The 17,421-nt window shown below is 37.0% G+C and overlaps 1 protein-coding gene across 2 annotated transcripts in view; it reads right to left on the reverse strand.

Annotated features, from left to right (window-relative positions):
• Window positions 1–9,555: 9,555 nt before the first annotated feature.
• STIM2 (stromal interaction molecule 2) overlaps window positions 9,556–17,421 on the reverse strand; it is a 65,778-nt gene continuing 57,912 nt past the window's right edge. Inside the window, exons 9-13 of one of the 2 annotated variants that reach the window (XM_057365041.1) lie at window positions 17,277–17,377; window positions 16,790–17,028; window positions 13,024–13,225; window positions 12,602–12,750; window positions 12,107–12,210 (exon numbers count right to left, since the gene is read on the reverse strand). In XM_057365041.1, coding sequence (XP_057221024.1) covers window positions 12,173–12,210; window positions 12,602–12,750; window positions 13,024–13,225; window positions 16,790–17,028; window positions 17,277–17,377 — 729 coding nt within the window. In that variant the 3' untranslated portion in view covers window positions 12,107–12,172. Of the gene's footprint in view, window positions 12,211–12,601; window positions 12,751–13,023; window positions 13,226–16,789; window positions 17,029–17,276; window positions 17,378–17,421 lie in introns of both variants that reach the window. The other variant, XM_057365040.1, reaches the window with a different exon arrangement.

Below are 17,421 nucleotides of genomic sequence, written 5' to 3' on the forward strand. Positions count from 1 at the left end.
TTTGGTTGTAATGCAACAAAAAAATCAATCACAGCTCTTTGATAACAGGTTTGTCTGAGATCCCCTGGAAAATAGGGCACTTGAGAATTCTTAACTACAGCAGATACAAACCCAAAAAAGCATTTGTAGTTACAGCAAATTAGTGCCAAGGAAAGCTGAATTATTTCCATACAAATCTCAGAATAGTTTGGTTCCATGGGAATGCTGAAAGATCTGGCAGAAGCCAAAATAGACAAGTTGATCACCCAAACCAAAYGACACCGCTGTTACCCACAGATGTGTATGGCAAGTGAGTAGCGTGAGGCCAATATTCTTCACGGTTTTGGCTAAGGGCATATTTAATTAATTGAGAGAAAGGAATGAATATGTGCAATTGGTTACACTTGATACACTTGATTTCATAGTTCTAGACAAAAAGGGGGGCATGAGCAGCAGAAACTGCTGCACACCCAAGAACAAGGCAAGGAGAAGTCTACGGTCTTTAACTGAAAACACCAGCTGGAGTTTCTGCTTTGTGGAGATCCCTTTCACAGTGCTTCTGCAGATCTTTCTTTCTGAAATACAGAATCTCCAAATAATTCTCAAATTATTACCATGCAATGTTACYAACGAGGCTCTGAGCAACTGGAGTCTCATTGGAAATCTGGAGGAGCCCCATTTGTGTTTTTCTTTAGCTTGCTGTAATATTACATCTCTCAATATGATGACTCAAAAAGACCAAAGTTACCTCTCACAAATTATCACAGCAGCTAATGATTACCTTGCAAAACTGACCACACTATAAATGTCTTTATCACTGTATTTTGTACATATCAAATCCTAATCCCGATGCTGTGCAAATTCAAATTGATTGGCAGCTCAACACCAAATTCTACGACTTGCCAACATCTAAACTGCATCTAGAGCATTGTGTGGGATAATGCAGTCGATACTATCAAAACTAGTCATCTAATTGCTCTTGTATACTTTTTTATGCACATCTTTAAGGAAATTAAAGACCAAAAAATCTAACAAGGTGCCTTCACTGTTCCTATCAAGTATGCAAACATATGACTCCTTTTTAATTTCTTGATTCCTGGCTACTATGTATGAACACTATCACAAACAAAGGGTTTGCAGGGTTCTCCATGAAGAACTAGTATGTTTCCTTTCATTCACACTACCTTGGGATGTTGAAGAATAAATATTACTTTTTTCAAGAAAATAACCTGACTCAAGACTGAAGTAACTAGAGCTCCTTGAAGGCTTTTCCTTAATTTCTATTGGCATGATTTAGGTAAAAATCAGAGAATTTTCTCCAGTACCTGCAGAAGCTCAGCTGGTATATTTGCCTCTGGCTAACAYTAGCAATGGTACTGAGCAGCTACAGCCACTGTCTCAGACACACCATCGATCACAGGCAATGCACAGCAGCTCTGGCCAGACCTGCCTGGACTACAGTATTCCAGGCTCAACAAAGCAAAATTCCAAGTAAAAAAATCCTGAAAAAAATTGTAAAAACCCTACAGTTTACCTGTAAGATGAGGAGATACATTGCCAACAGCAAAGCAGCAGAGGTGTGCCAGACCTGCTTTAGGCACTTGAGGCTGCACAAATACATTGAAGAGCATGGACTATACTGCAGAAACTTTTCATTGCATTACCCAAGACAAAAATCAGATTCACTACAAAACATAACTTCATGTTGAATAAGATGCTGGGACTGATGGGTTTAGCAGCCGACTAAAAGAAATCAAGATCACCAATACACAACTAGTTGTCATATTTAGTTATTCTACACTAAAAAACTTGTCTTATAGGGATTCTCTTCAATGAGAAGTTTCTAAACTGAGTGGTTTCTCTTTTTGTAACTTTTATGCATTAATTTTGAAACTTTTACTGTTTACTAATGAGAAGTTATACATCAAAGCAGAAACCACAGACTTAAAGCACACCTGTGGCTGGACAATTCAGCAATGCAAGAACTCTTTAAAGATGAAACCTTATTGGAAAAAGTCCACATTCAGAAGCCCTTTGCTTGTTAGTACTGGCRATACTTTAATTTTGGCAACTTGCATCAAAAGTCTGTGTGCTTCTTATGTCTCTGCTGCTTCTTCCACCCTAAACAGAAATTAATCAATATGACCTCCAACTAGGCAACAGCAATCTGAAAAAAGAAAATACTTTAAACACAACAGGGCCTGGGTTTGGGATAATTTGGGGTGGGGGGGAGTGTTGGTTTATTTGCTGGGAGTTTTTATTGCTGTAGATATTTACGGTAGTTATCTATCTTGGGGTGTTCCTGGTAGATGACATTCTATCTCCAGAGGTATATCAGATGTTATTTCTGATGTTTTATTTTTCTTTCTCAAAGTACTTTATCTAAAGTTGCTACAAAAAAGATTTATACAAACTACAGGTTGAGCAGAAAGCAAAACTGACTTTTTTTTTTATTTAGTATTCCCATTGACAATCCTCTTTAGGATCTTATACCTACACCTTAAAAAAGGGTGCATTACATGAGAGCAGGGAGGGGAAAAAACCCCAAAATAATATGAATTACATAGTCTGTGTTTGAGCTTCCCTCATATACAACTTGTACCTTCACTYATTTTTCCAGACTCCTGCATTCCAGAGTACAACAATTCATGGTACGCCCCTTCTCCTGCACCCCTGTCCCCAGTCTCTTTCTTCACCCACACATGTATTCACATGCCTTCACCCCCAGGCTGTAATTCTGACTTAAAATTTCTGGAATATTTCTCTATTGTTAAACATCTTCTGTATAAAAYTGATGAGAAAAACTAGAGTGAGTCATTTAGTAGCAAAGAGAACAACAGAAAATCCAGCATKAGGTTCAGAAATCACTTCCAGAATAGGATCAGCTACAGGCTGAAAGATAAGACCTCTTAAAACATAGACAAAACCTGGCCTTTGGAATTTAACTGTTTAACTTCCTCTTTGAAACACAGATGTAGAAGAGAAAGAATTGAAACAGACAAGTACTGCATTAAGCTGACAGAAAATCAGCAATTCTCTTTGAATACAGGTAAGTTCATTGAAGTATTTTCCACTCTATAGCTATGGTTGTAGATACTCAGCACATCCTTACATGGCACTCAATGTACCAGGGAGTATACCACTTTCTGAAACTGCTCCAGAACCAACTTAACCAGGAACACTCTATGCCTAGGAACAGCTAAATGCCCAAAGGATCTTACAGGAGATTACCTGTCCCATTTCAACCCTATTCCACATTGTCCATCTTAGGGAAAGCAGGATACTATAGAATTTCACARAAAATGCCATCACCCATGGAGTTGGAAAAATTATCAGTTTAAAAGCCTGATTTTGGCAGGGTAAGGCAGTGGACTTTGATTCAATAGTATTCAAAGGCAGTTCATCAGAAAATAAAAAATCAAACCGACTTCATTGACTGCATACCAGCTTGCTGAAGCTGTTAATTAACCAAAGCTCAGTAATGTCCTATGGGATTAGAATACTCTGTGTTCCACTTCCTTGGGTGCCAAGTCTTGCAGTAAAATAAGGTATTTCTTATAAGCTATGCTATAATAGCTCAATCAACATTTGCAGGAAAAATGAACAGCAGATCCCCAAGAGAAAGGGTTTTAGCTCTCTGAAGATGCTGATTTAGGCTTTGCCAGCCTATATGATTTTTTCCATTGATAAGAAAGTAACACTATTTAATCAAGAACATTAAGGACAAACTAAAGTGAAATCAGTGACCAACTCACCAAATTATTGTTTGTGAAGTGGGCTGTATTAGACAACTGCAGTTGAAAATAATTTATATACAGATTCAATTATCAATATCCATTTTCATATGGAAAAACTAATTTAAATTCTCTAAACATGATTRACATTGATCCTGYGGTTCACTGATGTTGTCACTCACTYATTTACCCCTGCATAATCTTGTCACCTCCCAACAGGTGGGATTTTTGGTTATAAGAGAAGCTGCTTTGATAAAGCTCTTCTTGACCTTCTTCCTTCTCAGAACTGCCACAAGTTAAAAGGAATATTAAACAACAAGGACTTATTTTCAGGGTTTTTTTTTTCCTTTGGTAGAGAGCCACAAGCTCTCAAACTAATCCTCATGCTCAAAATCACAAGGCTMCAGATTATTCCAGCAGTCACTTGGAAAGGCTTTTCAGCTTGTTCAGAAGAAAAAAAAAAAGGGGGGGAAAAAACCCCACAACACAGGTCCAAATCTTCAAAATGTTAAGCAACTTAAATTCAGAAAGGCTCTTTCAAGAAAAAGTAGTAAGATTCAGGATTTAYAAGTCTAATTGTAGCACCCTATTTGCCAAACAAAATTGTCTCCACCTTTCCCTTCCCAATATTATTGCCGTCAAGCTTTAACAATAGCATGAAAAAAAGAACTACTGGCCAGAATCCTAAGCAGAACCAAGAATACTTATCTCAACAAAAAAAAAAAATCAAATAAAAAATCGAAATTTATATACTCAGGGAACAGTCTAAGATCAATTAACATTACATAACATTTTCACTAACACAATTTCACTTTTCAAAATGAAAGTCAGATTTATTCAACATTAAGTGCAACAACACATCAGAAATCAATAAAATCAATTTTCACTTATAAAATAAAGCAAAGTAACATGAATAAACACAGGAAAATACTGTCTGAGACTCTCCAAGCAGGACAATTCTCGTAAGACTCACAGAAAAGAAAAAAAATATTTTTTTTTTTTATGCAAACAGACTAAATTCCCCAAAATTCAGGTTTTTTTCCAGTTGTAAAGCAATATATAGCTAATGGGAGGTAAACTAGAAAAGGGAATGAAATGCACCATGCTGTACAACACCAAAGAAATACTCCAAATGCATTTGTGTACAGCATTAACAACATGCAATAGATGAGGTCAAAAGCAAGTACAGTGTATATATTAGAGACAGAAACTAATCAGTCTGAGGGCTTTGTTTCTTATTTTAGTTCAACTAATGAAAACAAACAGAAGCCAAGAGCAAACAGAGGAAGAGCAGAATCTGCATGGAGAACATCTCTTCCCAGAACAGTAAAGCATGTTGAGATTCAAATTTTGCACATATTTACTTGTCTTGGTCCTCTTCTTGCTATGTCATTAAWACATACCCAGATCCAATGATGGGCTTTATGCAAGTATCTACATTTTCATAAAGTGGTAATTAAACAAAACAATGCAAGTCATTCAAATTCTGCTAATCTTTTAAGTCAGGCATTAAAATGCTGAACACTCACAACAACTCAATGTTATTTAAATTAAAAGTAAAAACAGGGCACATCTCCCAGATAGCCTTACTGAAGTCTAGGGTATTTKAATTATGTTTGTTGCTTGGAGGAGAGTAATGTGAAAATTGACGTGCTACCCAATTAATTTCATTAAGAATTATTTAAACAATACTTTTAGACAACAGCTGGTCTCTTTGTTGGTTCTATTCAGTTCACAGCCTGATAGATTTCTCTTGCCAGTCTTTTTTTTTGTTTTTACAGCAATTTTAAGACAAACCCCCAAGATCTCCTATAGATTTTGTCAGTTATTRAAAAGCAAGCAAGCATAGCACACATGCAAGTTACTAGAAGTAGAGAGCCAAATATAATTAACTACAAAGTTCCAAGCAGTAAGTACATCTACATTCCCCTGGGGAGACACCATCTTACTGGGAGATGGATTTGAAAGCTGATAAAGAACTCAGGTTACCTGGTTCATTTCAGAAGTTCTCTGCCTTCCACCTGAAGACTTTCAGGAATCCATTCTACCACCTAACAAGCTAACAAGCTAGTACAAATATTCGAGATTGTAATCAACTTCTGTAAGAATGGAGCGATGGCTGACAACTGAAGACTGACTTTTGAAGGGCTGGACACACTGACCWTAATTTTAAACGAATTCAAGTCTGAAAATAATTGTGCAGCATTAACTTAAGACACAAATAAACAATCAATGGATCATTGAAGGGTAACTTTACCACTCGTGCACAAATTACACCAGTCAATGCTCTACCTAGTTCACCTGATGTACAGCAGTGTTTTTACAATATCCAATTGTGATCAAGTCTTTAAAAGGCAACTACTCCCAAGTGAAAAAMTATTGTAGTACTCTAAACAACTACCAGTACCTGTTAACTTTTTTAACAGTAGAGAGATCACAAAGAACTGAGTTGAATTAAAAGGAATGTAAAGGACAAAGTATTAATTCAGATGTCTTTAGCATATATTAAACCAAAATTGACATTAAGACATGCTACCAAACATTATCTGAAACTGCTCTGAGGTCTGGCAATCACCCCAATTGGTGCTCTAACTACCAAATTTAATGCTGGGTGAAAAACAGAATAGAAATTAGAAATAAGAAGGTAATGCTCTGAAAAGTACACCTGAAGAAGAAAGTGGGGGTTTTTGCTGGATAAAAAGTTACTGATTTGAAAGCCTTGAGATTGAATGTACCTCTTATCTACAGCAATCWAAATTGTGAGTGCTCCTTAAGAGGAGGTTTAATACCTCTGAACATTTTTCATCCTCTCTAATGAGAAAGAGGCATTTATTTTTACCTTGCTCAAACATGCTCTCCTTAACATCTAAGAAGAGAACAACCTTCCCACTTTCATTTCAGTGAAGCATKAAACGCAGAACACACACACAAAACTTGGTAAACTTGAGATTCAAAGTTGTACAGAAAAACAAAAGATAACACAAATCTATTTATTTTTGAGTGCCTGAAGTGGACTGATAAGTACTGCCATCTGCTTAAGCAATGTCAGATGAAAGAGCACCCAGGAATAATAGTTTAAAGGTTAATATTGTTACCATTTATACGAATTGGTACATTTTGTTTATGCAAAAGAGAACTAAGTGGAGAGTCAGACAAACACCATCTGTCCTGGGCTGGAAGTAAAAACTAACTGTTGAACACGTGTATGACACATTTGAACTGCTCCTGAAGCCTCAAAGAATGGTCACCTAAACATTTACACACTGTCAATGTGTCACTGGCAGCCAAACCCTGCRGGCGATTTTTGGTTATTAGTTATCCCAGCATCTGTGCCACTCACAGAAAATGTTAGCAGCACTCAGACTCCACCAGCCATATAGTGGGCTTCACCACGAATCATTGAAGATGCAACAGCCAGGATTAAAATGCCCACAAGGAATTGGGAGCAGTGATCCAAATGTGAGATAGGAACACACCCCTTTAGTGAAAGCAACTGGAACAGATTAGAAAAATGTGCTCACCCTACTTAACATATTGCACGAGGAATAAGCAAAGAGACAAGAGGTCCAAAATATAGTAATTCCTGTATCTGGAAAAATATTTTATTTACATCCTCCACTGCTTGTAAATATGCTTGTAATTAATTGAAAAAAAAAATTTCATTGCATATATTATGAAAGTAAGGTAGTAATCCAATCCCTCTCTAGCAATGTAACTTGGAAATGGAATGAAACTATTTTGAAACACTAAAAGCTGATGGCATAAGAAATGCTAATTAGCTCATTTCTCTCCTGTGCCTGCCATGTTCCCATATATTGGGAAGCACAAGGACAAAATCYTGAAAGCTTTAATTCCTAACCTAACTAGCTTAATCTTTTTAGGCTTTCAATCAGTTGTAAATTACTGCCTTATTTACRGATGCCAGCTGGAGTATCACAAGAAAACTGAATCAAGTATTCTTGGCTTCATCACTTTCAAGGCTTCCTAACAAGGAACTGTATTCTTACCATAACATTACTACTCGGACTATGATCGAGAATTTTTCCTCTGTCAGCAAACTGCCCTTCAGGAAGTAGGGGGTAAACTGCTACCTAGGTACCAGTGGGGGAAGAAAAGCTGGCATATGCCTGGAACTGTCAATGATCAATTTTAAGTTCCATCACTGAGCTGTGGGGGGATGAGGGATGGGGGAATCAACCAAAAAGAAAAGCCAAAAAACCAAAACACAATCAATTGCTTTAATCTCTAAGTCCACTATAAGCTGATCAAAAGCATTCCCCATGGCAACCAAAATGCTCTTCCTAAAACTTTTAGAGTTTTAGTAATCAAGTGTCATATAGCTTTAGTAAGATTTGTGGAAAGGTTTGCATTTGTTTCGTTTTGGAAAAACTGGGGTTTTTTGTCTTCTTTATACAGAACCACACATTTGACACTACCTCATTTTACAAGTCACTTAAACAGCAACCTCTTTAGGGAGAAGCGATTTAGGCAATTTCCATAGAGGCTGCTGTCCTGACAAAGTACTCCAACAAAATATATAAAAAGCAAAGAGCCTCATCTTCTGAAACATCAGAACTATAAAAAGAACATGGATTTTAGCTATAAAAGTGAAAAACACCAAAAGGAAACAAAAAACCCATGAATCAATCTCTAATCTCTACATGATTGTCATGAATGACTGATATGTCCTGTAATCCCAGTGCTGGAATGCTGGCTGAACTCACTGACTGCCAGAGAGTTCGAATTACACTGTTAAGCAAATGCAGCTGGAACAAAAGACCTTTTGAGGCATTGTCTCACTTCTCAGGTGCGGACATTTGCCGGGTACTTCAACACTAAGACTGGATTTGACAGTTTGCCAGTGAAGATCTGCCTTAGAGCCAGTGCTCTCAAAACTCCCTCAGTAAAATGACTCCAACCATTTGAAGATGGAATTTCTGCAGTAGCTGCAGTAGCAGCAATGGAAACCACTTAAATTTGGGACAAATTTAGGGGGCAAGAAATGCAAATGGCCTATTAATTTAATAATACRTAAACCAAATTAACTTAAGATTAGCCTGTGCTCCAACATGTAATACTCACCACTTCTGACTGTATTAACTTAAGCTCTTAGTTCTCTAACACTTATTAAGAAGCAGCTATAAAGTTACAGGACAGCTGGTGATACACTGAGTGTTGAGAGTAGTCTGTGCTCCAAAGGTTTGTCATTTTGAAGCCAAAAYCTATCACTATGATTACCTCATCTGATTTGTTTGTCAACATCCTCAAACATTTTTTTCCAGAAGACAGTTAAAATGGTATTTTTTTAAAGATTTGTAACACCTCAACTCACAGCCAATGAAGAGTTCAATGCCTCCTCTATTTCAYRTTTTAGTTATACTTACTACAGAAAACTGAATTTGTCTGTTTTGGCTTCTTAGTATTTGAGTTTGCYTTATTTTGATGTTAGAATTAAGAARTGCTGCCCTYCCAYTCCTCAGGACAAGATCTTTCTCCATGTGTAAATATTTACTCTCCAGTAACAAAATTCCACTAGATCTTTTTTGATAATTATACAGACAGAGTTACTCAAACCTCACACCAAAATCTACTACCCAGTTCCAGATCTTATTTTAAGCTCAATTATTGCTACAGCGTTCTCAAGTGCATCAAGATTTTTCTGGTAGTAGTCTTCTCTGCGTCGATTGGGAGGCACAATAAGTTCCCTATTTGTATAAAAGTACTTCATCATGCTTTAAACTGCAGCTCTTGAAGGCTCGGCATTGTGGTGGTTCTTCAGCACAAGGTTTTTTCATCGCTGCTTTTTGTTGTCTGCTGTGTACAGAGTGTACAATCTTTGTTAAAAGAGACAATTGTCATCTTGTGATGACTTTATTTTTTTACACTACAGCTATTCAATCCGATGATTCAGAGAATAATGGAATAATGTTATGTTCTCATTATTTTCTATTCTTCCATTTTTTTCTTCTCGGAACTTTAACGAAACAGTTGCTTCCTCTCACCCTTTTCTGCACAGATGGCCTACAATCCGTCTTTGCTGGACAATAAAACTCTGGATTGCTTCTGCTCTCTTAAGGAAATAATCAATGTATCAGGATTTTTCAGGTACTTGCACATGTAAGGTCTCCATCCGTTTCATAACCCTTCTCTTTCAACCATGTCACCAASCACAGCAAATCTGTTAAAATCACCACCACCACCACCACTTCTTGAGGAGAGAACTAACACATGGGGTATGCGCAGTGGAACCGAAAAAAAAAATGACAGTAAAGACACATATCACTTGATTTCAACTAGCTACAGTTTTTGAAGGCTCCTTACTAAAAAAATTTAGGCAGTCAGTGAAATAATTCTTTCATACAGTACATCACATACATATTGGTGCGTGTGAGCCCCTAATCACAAGTCCCTGGCAGTGGCACCTGCTACTTGAGGCAACTGGAACACCCCTATGGAAGATCAGAGACTGTTTAGTCATCACTGGGTAAATTGCTTGTGTTGACTAGAGCAGGAAATATTTCTTTGGAATGTACCTCAGAAGAAATTCCTGCTCAGTACTAATATTTTCAAACTGAATAAAAGGCACTGTTGCTTAAGCAGTACATTTCTTGTCTCCAACTGTTTAAAAAAAAATAAAAAGATGTTTTTGAAYGACTAGCTACTGCTACCCTAAGAAGGCTTCCTTGTTACCTTGCATCATTTCATCTCTCCCTATAAAAGCTTCACAAAAATTGCTTTTATCTGAAGCATGCCATCTCACCTTTATATTTATCTTTATATCTAAAATTATGAGTTAGTATAACAGTATGCATTATAAAATTATACCATTTACTTCAGACATCTCTGAACAGCTAAATCTTCAAACTATACAAAAATAAAGTGTATGAAATCTTACAAAAGGAGGACATTAAGACAATAATAGCTAATTCAAAAAATATAACTTATACAYAGCAGTAAGCATAAGCAATGTAGCCTACAACAGCTTTCAATTAACAGGACCTCTGAAACAAGTCTGAAACAAGCATCAGCTACAATTGGAACATTCCCAAGCACAACAATGTTTCCAATTTATTATCTTTACCACAGCACAAACTTCCACAACCCAAATGTCCATTGTCTGTCAATCTGTAAACAAAAGCTACTATTCCCCTCCTCATTTCAAGAGGGTGAATTTTTTCAGTCTTCAGTCAAGTTTCACAACCATCACTTGCATAAGGAATCAAGAGCCTGTTCTCTTGGTAAATTTTTTTTTTCTTTTTTTTTTTGTTTGTCATACAGCCTGCAGTGAAGTAAAATCACAGTGAAAGTCCTGGGAAAAAAATGATCTTTAAAGCAGGACTTGAACCATTCTAATAATAAATGCATCTAACAAAGCTTCCCATAATAAAAGTATGACATTTCTATTTCCAGGAATCAAGTCAATTAGAAATGCTAAATTCTACTTAAAAATCCCAAAAGATCTAAAATTGAAAAGATTCATCTTCTCAGTCAAATACAAGTCTTTCAGTTTCACTTGCAGAGACTGTTCCAGTCTGTAAAACGGTAGTGCAATTCATTTAGTTCTACTTCTTTTATTTTTGTTTAAAGTCCAGTAGTTAAATGTCCTAGTTCTACGGAAAGATAGGAAGATGCTCCAGTAAACAAGAAACTTTGGCAAGCCCAGGAAGGCTTACTAGTCCATTAAAGCTTAGGAGTCCAAAGTGGCTTAAAAATGGTTTATGAATAAACTTAAAAAAGCCCAACTAAACAAATAAAAATTAAAAAAAAAATCTGAAAAAGAACAACTAAAAAATATAAAGAAATAAATAGGCAGAAATTAATGTAAACTGTCTGATCTTTTTAATGATTTCTCATTGACAGCTGGCACGACCATTGACAGTACAGTCATTAAATATAGGTGACCTACAGAGTATTCCATTYGGGCATCCAGTCTGGAATGCTCAAATGGAATTACATTCCTAAAGATTTAAAAAATAGAGTTCTTATAACATTATTGTATGTTTTCTTCTGCCCACCTCACTTACACTTCTTCTTAAAGAGGTTTTTTATTTTTGATGGCTTTTTATTTTTTTCACCATTCTGGTAGAGGTCCTGTGGGATGCTACTTATCCTAGGGACAGAAGCAGCTTCATGGCTGGGTTTACAATCACTGCCTGTTGAAGAACATGAGGTGTGACGAGGCTTTGGGACTGGGATCCCAGTTGAAAGCTGGTTCATGCTGCAAGACTTCTCCAGGATTCCATTATAAACTTTGCTTGCAGGGCTAAAGATCATGCTCTTAGTTTCTGCCATGCCTACACAGTCAGGAGAGCCCCTAGAAATATCTGCAGTTAGAGAAGAGGAGTCTCCTGTAGATGATTCCTCAAGTGAGAATTCTTCTGGCGATACTTTCTGAGGAGAAATTGTCTGGTACATCTCAAGACTTGCTGGAGGAGACTGTTTTCTTCCAATGGATGAATTTAAGGAGTCACATTCCGAACCTGTTTCCTGTACTTCCCTGAGTCAGAGARGAGAGAAAATATAATGAAACTACAGTTTCTTTCATACAGTTAAAAAGGAAATTAATTTAAAAATCAATAACATTATTCTAAAAGCACCACCCCCACTTTTGCTTAGTAGTTAATTAAACAAAAACAAAAAWAAAATTAAGTTAAACATTTTAAGTTACAAATTGCATTACAACATTTTATTATCTAAACTTAAGGGAATTAGTTTGTGCAATCTTGCTTTTGTGGGCAGCAGCATCTGCCAAGAATCAGTGATTCGTAACTCACTTCAAAGAACAAAAACTATCTTTCTGGCACGTGAAGTCAGAAAAGTTATGAAATGAAAGAAGGAGATTTAAGCCTATCATATACAAAAAGTTTCTTCAGGACAAGTGTCCCTACCTTTCAACAAGCTCATTTGCTCCTTCCAAAAGGAATTTAACYTTTTCCTATGAGGCCATGTAACAAGAGTAGGTACACGCTCAACATGCTGTAAGAATTGTGTTACCATCCATCTCCTCTTCGCCCAGTAGCTGACATTGCTTTTGATCCTAGTTTCAGATGTAAAAGCCAGTAACATATTGTAATGGAGAATCAGGGTTAGTTCAGCGCACCCTGGATTGTAACATTACTTAACTGTATATGACATGCTAGCTATTTACATACACATACCAGACAAGAACTCTTGGTTCCACGTAGACTATATTAATTTATATTATCCTACAGATTACTTAAACTTTTGGCTTGGTTTAASCTCTAATTCTAAACTGTTAGTCTCAATAATCCTACCAAGAGTTCCAAGTGCTGTTTGCTAATCTCCGTACCATTGTTTATCAGCAGAGAAGTAAATGGCTTCCTCCTCCTCTTCAGTTCGATAAAGAGCAGGGCAGCTCGACACAGAGAGGATGTCAGGGTCAGGGGAGTGCAAAGCGTGCTGAGACTGTGGAGATGATGGCACAACATTGCGTCTTGATCTACACAAGCTACTGCTTCTTGCCAGTGTGCTGGGAGGTTTTACAATGGACCCTGAGGCAGAGAAAAAGCAAACCAAAACCCTCCAAGTGACATTGATGTTAATAATATCTACTCTGAAGACTAAGTAGTAAATACCTGCTTCAGTGACAGTGACTTTTAAACAACTTTGACATTGCTCAACCACTTCAGAAGAAGAAAGACTGCCACACCTCATACATTCCTCAGTTAGATGAAGCAGCTAATCAAGATGTAACTGCAGAGAATTTGTGCCTGCCAACTACCCTGACCAAGTTCTTGAGAACAMAGAGAAGGATTCTACTGAAACTCCCAACCTTTTATAAAATTAAAATAGCAGTGCTGAAATTAGCATGTTACACAATGTCCTGTATTTTACTTGTGTAGTGATTTGGAGCTTAGAAGAATATGTAAAAGTTTTGCAATGTARGTATGACTAACCAAAGAGCCAACTGATGTACACTGCACTAGTCAAAAAGTAGGTTAGATACAGAAGACCAATTTCATTTGTGTAACATGATAGAAAATATACAATTCAACCTCATTTTAAGCTAAGAACTTCCTTTCAGATAACATTTTCTCTTGCCAAGCTAACTACAAATTTGTGGAAGCAAAAATCCTAAGAATGGGTGGAGACAGCCATACAAGACCTCAGCAGCAAAGAACCCAACAGGAAGTGATAAACTCAAATATTTCTAATCCAATTCCTCCTTCAAAAGATTATTAGGCAGCAATACTTGTACAGAAATGTATCTACAGGCCTGTTTTCAGGCTAGCTGCTACAAGTCTCAGGATATTTCACACCTCTCCTCAAATTGTCCCAAGGAATGCATCAGTGCTTATGTAAGACACACCAGACCTCTACTGGTGTTCAAAACATTTAAAAAAATAAAAACCCCTTCAATAATTTTCAATAATTTTGAACAAGGATGTCTAGCCTGAGAAAACACATTTTATTTTCTGCAATGGCAGTTTATCATCAGGTAAGTTGATTTCCCTGGAATCTCAGAAAAGGACAAGTTGTCACTTGCTTTTAGTACAGAAAATCACAGTTTTCACAAAACAGCAAGTAAATGCACCTTTGCCAACACACAGATTGATTTCCACTCCTGAGCAGGAAAGAAAAGTTTGAGAGTCTCAACATGAGAGTTGTCATATAACTCAAAACTTCCGATTTTACTTTTGATGAATTCCCTACTGACCCTAAAAGCATGTTGGGGGTTCAGAAATCATCTTGCATAATTACAAAAAAATTCCACAGAGAGTAAATGTGAACTGAGATAAGAGAATAGGAATCTCTTTAGGAAATTTATGCTACAGGCCCAGGTAAATCAGATGCCATCCTACTTGCTGGTAATAAARAAAACCAAGATGGAACCATGAGTGAATTTTGAGAGAAGTAAYGAGCATTTTGGTTCTTTTTAGACGTATATACACAGGAATAAGAAGAATTCAGCTATGACCATTTAACATATAGAATTTTCTAGTGTTAATGGAACTCACTAAATCAAGGAACCAGCTGAATCCTAATCAGTCAATGGAAAAGTAGAAATTTCACAATCCCATTCCCGCTGTAAGGACTTTGTTCAAGTGTTGTACACTACTAATCCCTTTTAGCTCTTCAACTTGAGATTGATCAAACAGCTCTATCACTTRACACCATTTTAGCCCATCAACCCGAATGCTCTGGCACAAAGAAGCCTGTCCAGCAGACTTCAAATTCTGCCAGTCTTATGAGACCAAGGCAAGGTAACAGCCCAGTCCACTTCAGACCCAGTGACTGCCACAGCCCCATTCTTAAGTGACCTCTGCACATGGCATTTGGCCTGAAGCCTCRTGACCAAGACAAGCCATTTTGCTTCTGCTCTTCCTCGTGTACATTTGTTATTTTTGTCTAAATGATGGGAATAATTCAGCAGCTAGCAAACTAACCTACAATAATTTAACTCCTCAACATAAGTTTCAACAACAGATTATTTGGCTTATTTTCCCTCTCATTCCCCACTCCCAAGTGTTTCCATGTTTTATTTACTGAATAGAAATTTTAAAAGCTRGTAAATTAAGAAAAAGCTGTTTCCTTCTTGTGATCACCTTAACAACATCAGGTTCTTGTGCCTTACTGAAATTCAGGAAGAAAAAAAATGAAAATAAAAATTCAAGTTTTTGTAGTGTTACTAAGAATCAAATTACTTCCATCACTAAGAAATACTTGCAAATGATCTGATCTTTAGCAAAAAAACTAAATCACATTAGCAAAAGCATACAGTAAAGTTTCAGCTAAGTATGCTCTTACAAACTGTACATTTGTCCTTTTCTAATTGTACTTCCCTTGAATTAACTGCACTCTGTTCTCTGTCTTYGCTGCTAAGCAAGAGCTAAGTGAGAAGTGATTAAAAAAAACCCACAAGCCTTTTACACATATTCAAGTTTGTCATTTTAGACCATCTGGAAAATTGTGACAATAAATGGAGCTCTTCCTTTTGAAATCAGACCACAGGCTTTTCTATATAGAATTGGAATATTAACTCTAGGCATCCATATTTTATTGGGCCTCCAATAAATTTGGTTGCTAGGGTTTAAATCAAAGCCTTTGCACTGAAGACAACTAGAGAAACAGCATTCCTTAAAGTGATCAGAACTTGCAGTAAGCAGTGTTGCAAGAGGATTAATGAACTTTTCAGTGTGGTCTGCAGAAAAAAGGTTGGTATACTTAGAAGAAAAACTAGTGCCCAAGGCACACTAAGGAAAGCCAGCAAGGTGGCAACCTTATGTTATTTTAAAATACACTCTGAATTTCTTGTGAGAATCCCAGCCCTAGAAGAAAAATACCCACATGGCAGCTTTCCATCCTACTCATTCCTCAGCTTGATAGAGCTTGTTTGAATAGCTACATGGGAGCTCAGCTTTTTGATTTGCCTCTAGAGTCCAGTTAATCACAACTTCCATGAAGCAGGCTCTCGTTCTCACAATGACTCATGATACAAGGGTGGTCTGAATCCCCAGCGTATATTTTTTGATCATAGTTTAACCAAAGCTGGATTTCCCTCCCTCCAGCACTCAGCCTCTCTGCCTGACACCCAAACAACTCACTGTATCCAAACACAAACATTCTGCCTGAAAGCTCCTCTTGAAGYACAACAGGATTTTGTTCCAGCCACTAAAGAATGTTCACAAGGCTATGTTGCATGGGGCCTCCCAAAGGATGTGATCTTCCTTGTAGTTCAAGGGACCCTTAACTAACTTCATTCCTTCCATCTGAAAGAATAAATGTGCTAACAGAAAGTCAGCATTATTCATTACCAACTTTTGTCTCAGTAGCAATCCAAGGTTTACAAGCGCTTTCAAAACCTTGGCTGAATTTGCCCCACTCTGCCACTGAATGAAAATAAAGGCTTTTTCTTCATGTTATATTTATTGCAAACCCCAGTTTTTACTTTATATAAGTCCCACTAGATCTAGTATCTGAAATGCTACATAGAATTTTGGTCCTTTTGACTTTGATCAAATCCTGTTTGATTTTAGTACTCTCCTCCCACCTGACTTGAAAATCCCATGTCCCCACAACTTCCCCCCTTTCTTTTTACTGAGCTCATCACTTACCATGAAACTGTGAAACTATCGGAGGAGTATCTTCATCTAAGTCATCAACTCCCCCTGCAATTGGGTAGGGAGGAATGGAAACTCGAGGCATAACTACCCAGCTGTGGTCAGAGTAGAGGGAGGAYGTCAAGCTTGGTAGCCCAGAGTTGTGTGCGATTTGAAACCCACAAATCTTCTCAATCTGTTGCCATCGATAAAGACGCTCTCGCAAACACGTCGTTAACTCAGAGAGTGCTTTCCTGAAGAAAGGCACACATTAAAATTATATACACTGTTCTGAATGATAAAGCACAGCAACACATTCATTCCAGCATATCYGAAGATCTATTATAACATTTATATAATAAAGATTACATTTTAATATTTTTAAACTACTTTTCTTAAAGTGCGAAACCACAACACTCAATTCCATAACTCTCAAAAATACCATTGTTCCAGGAACAAATAATCACAAAAGAATAGGCATGTGTCTCAGTAACCCTCTTACTTTGCTTCAAGAATTTTATGGTCCACTTCATCCAGGGAGGAGCTGTGTGCAACATGTAATGTTCCAAACACAGTGCTTCTCTTCTTTTTTATCTTTTCTGCCTATAATACAAAGTAAAGTGAAATGCATAAAACAATAGCATACT

This window comes from Malurus melanocephalus, unplaced genomic scaffold, assembly GCF_030028575.1.
Source record: "Malurus melanocephalus ecotype Western Australia unplaced genomic scaffold, MMel_1.1 scaffold_47, whole genome shotgun sequence".
NCBI lineage: Eukaryota > Metazoa > Chordata > Aves > Passeriformes > Maluridae > Malurus > Malurus melanocephalus.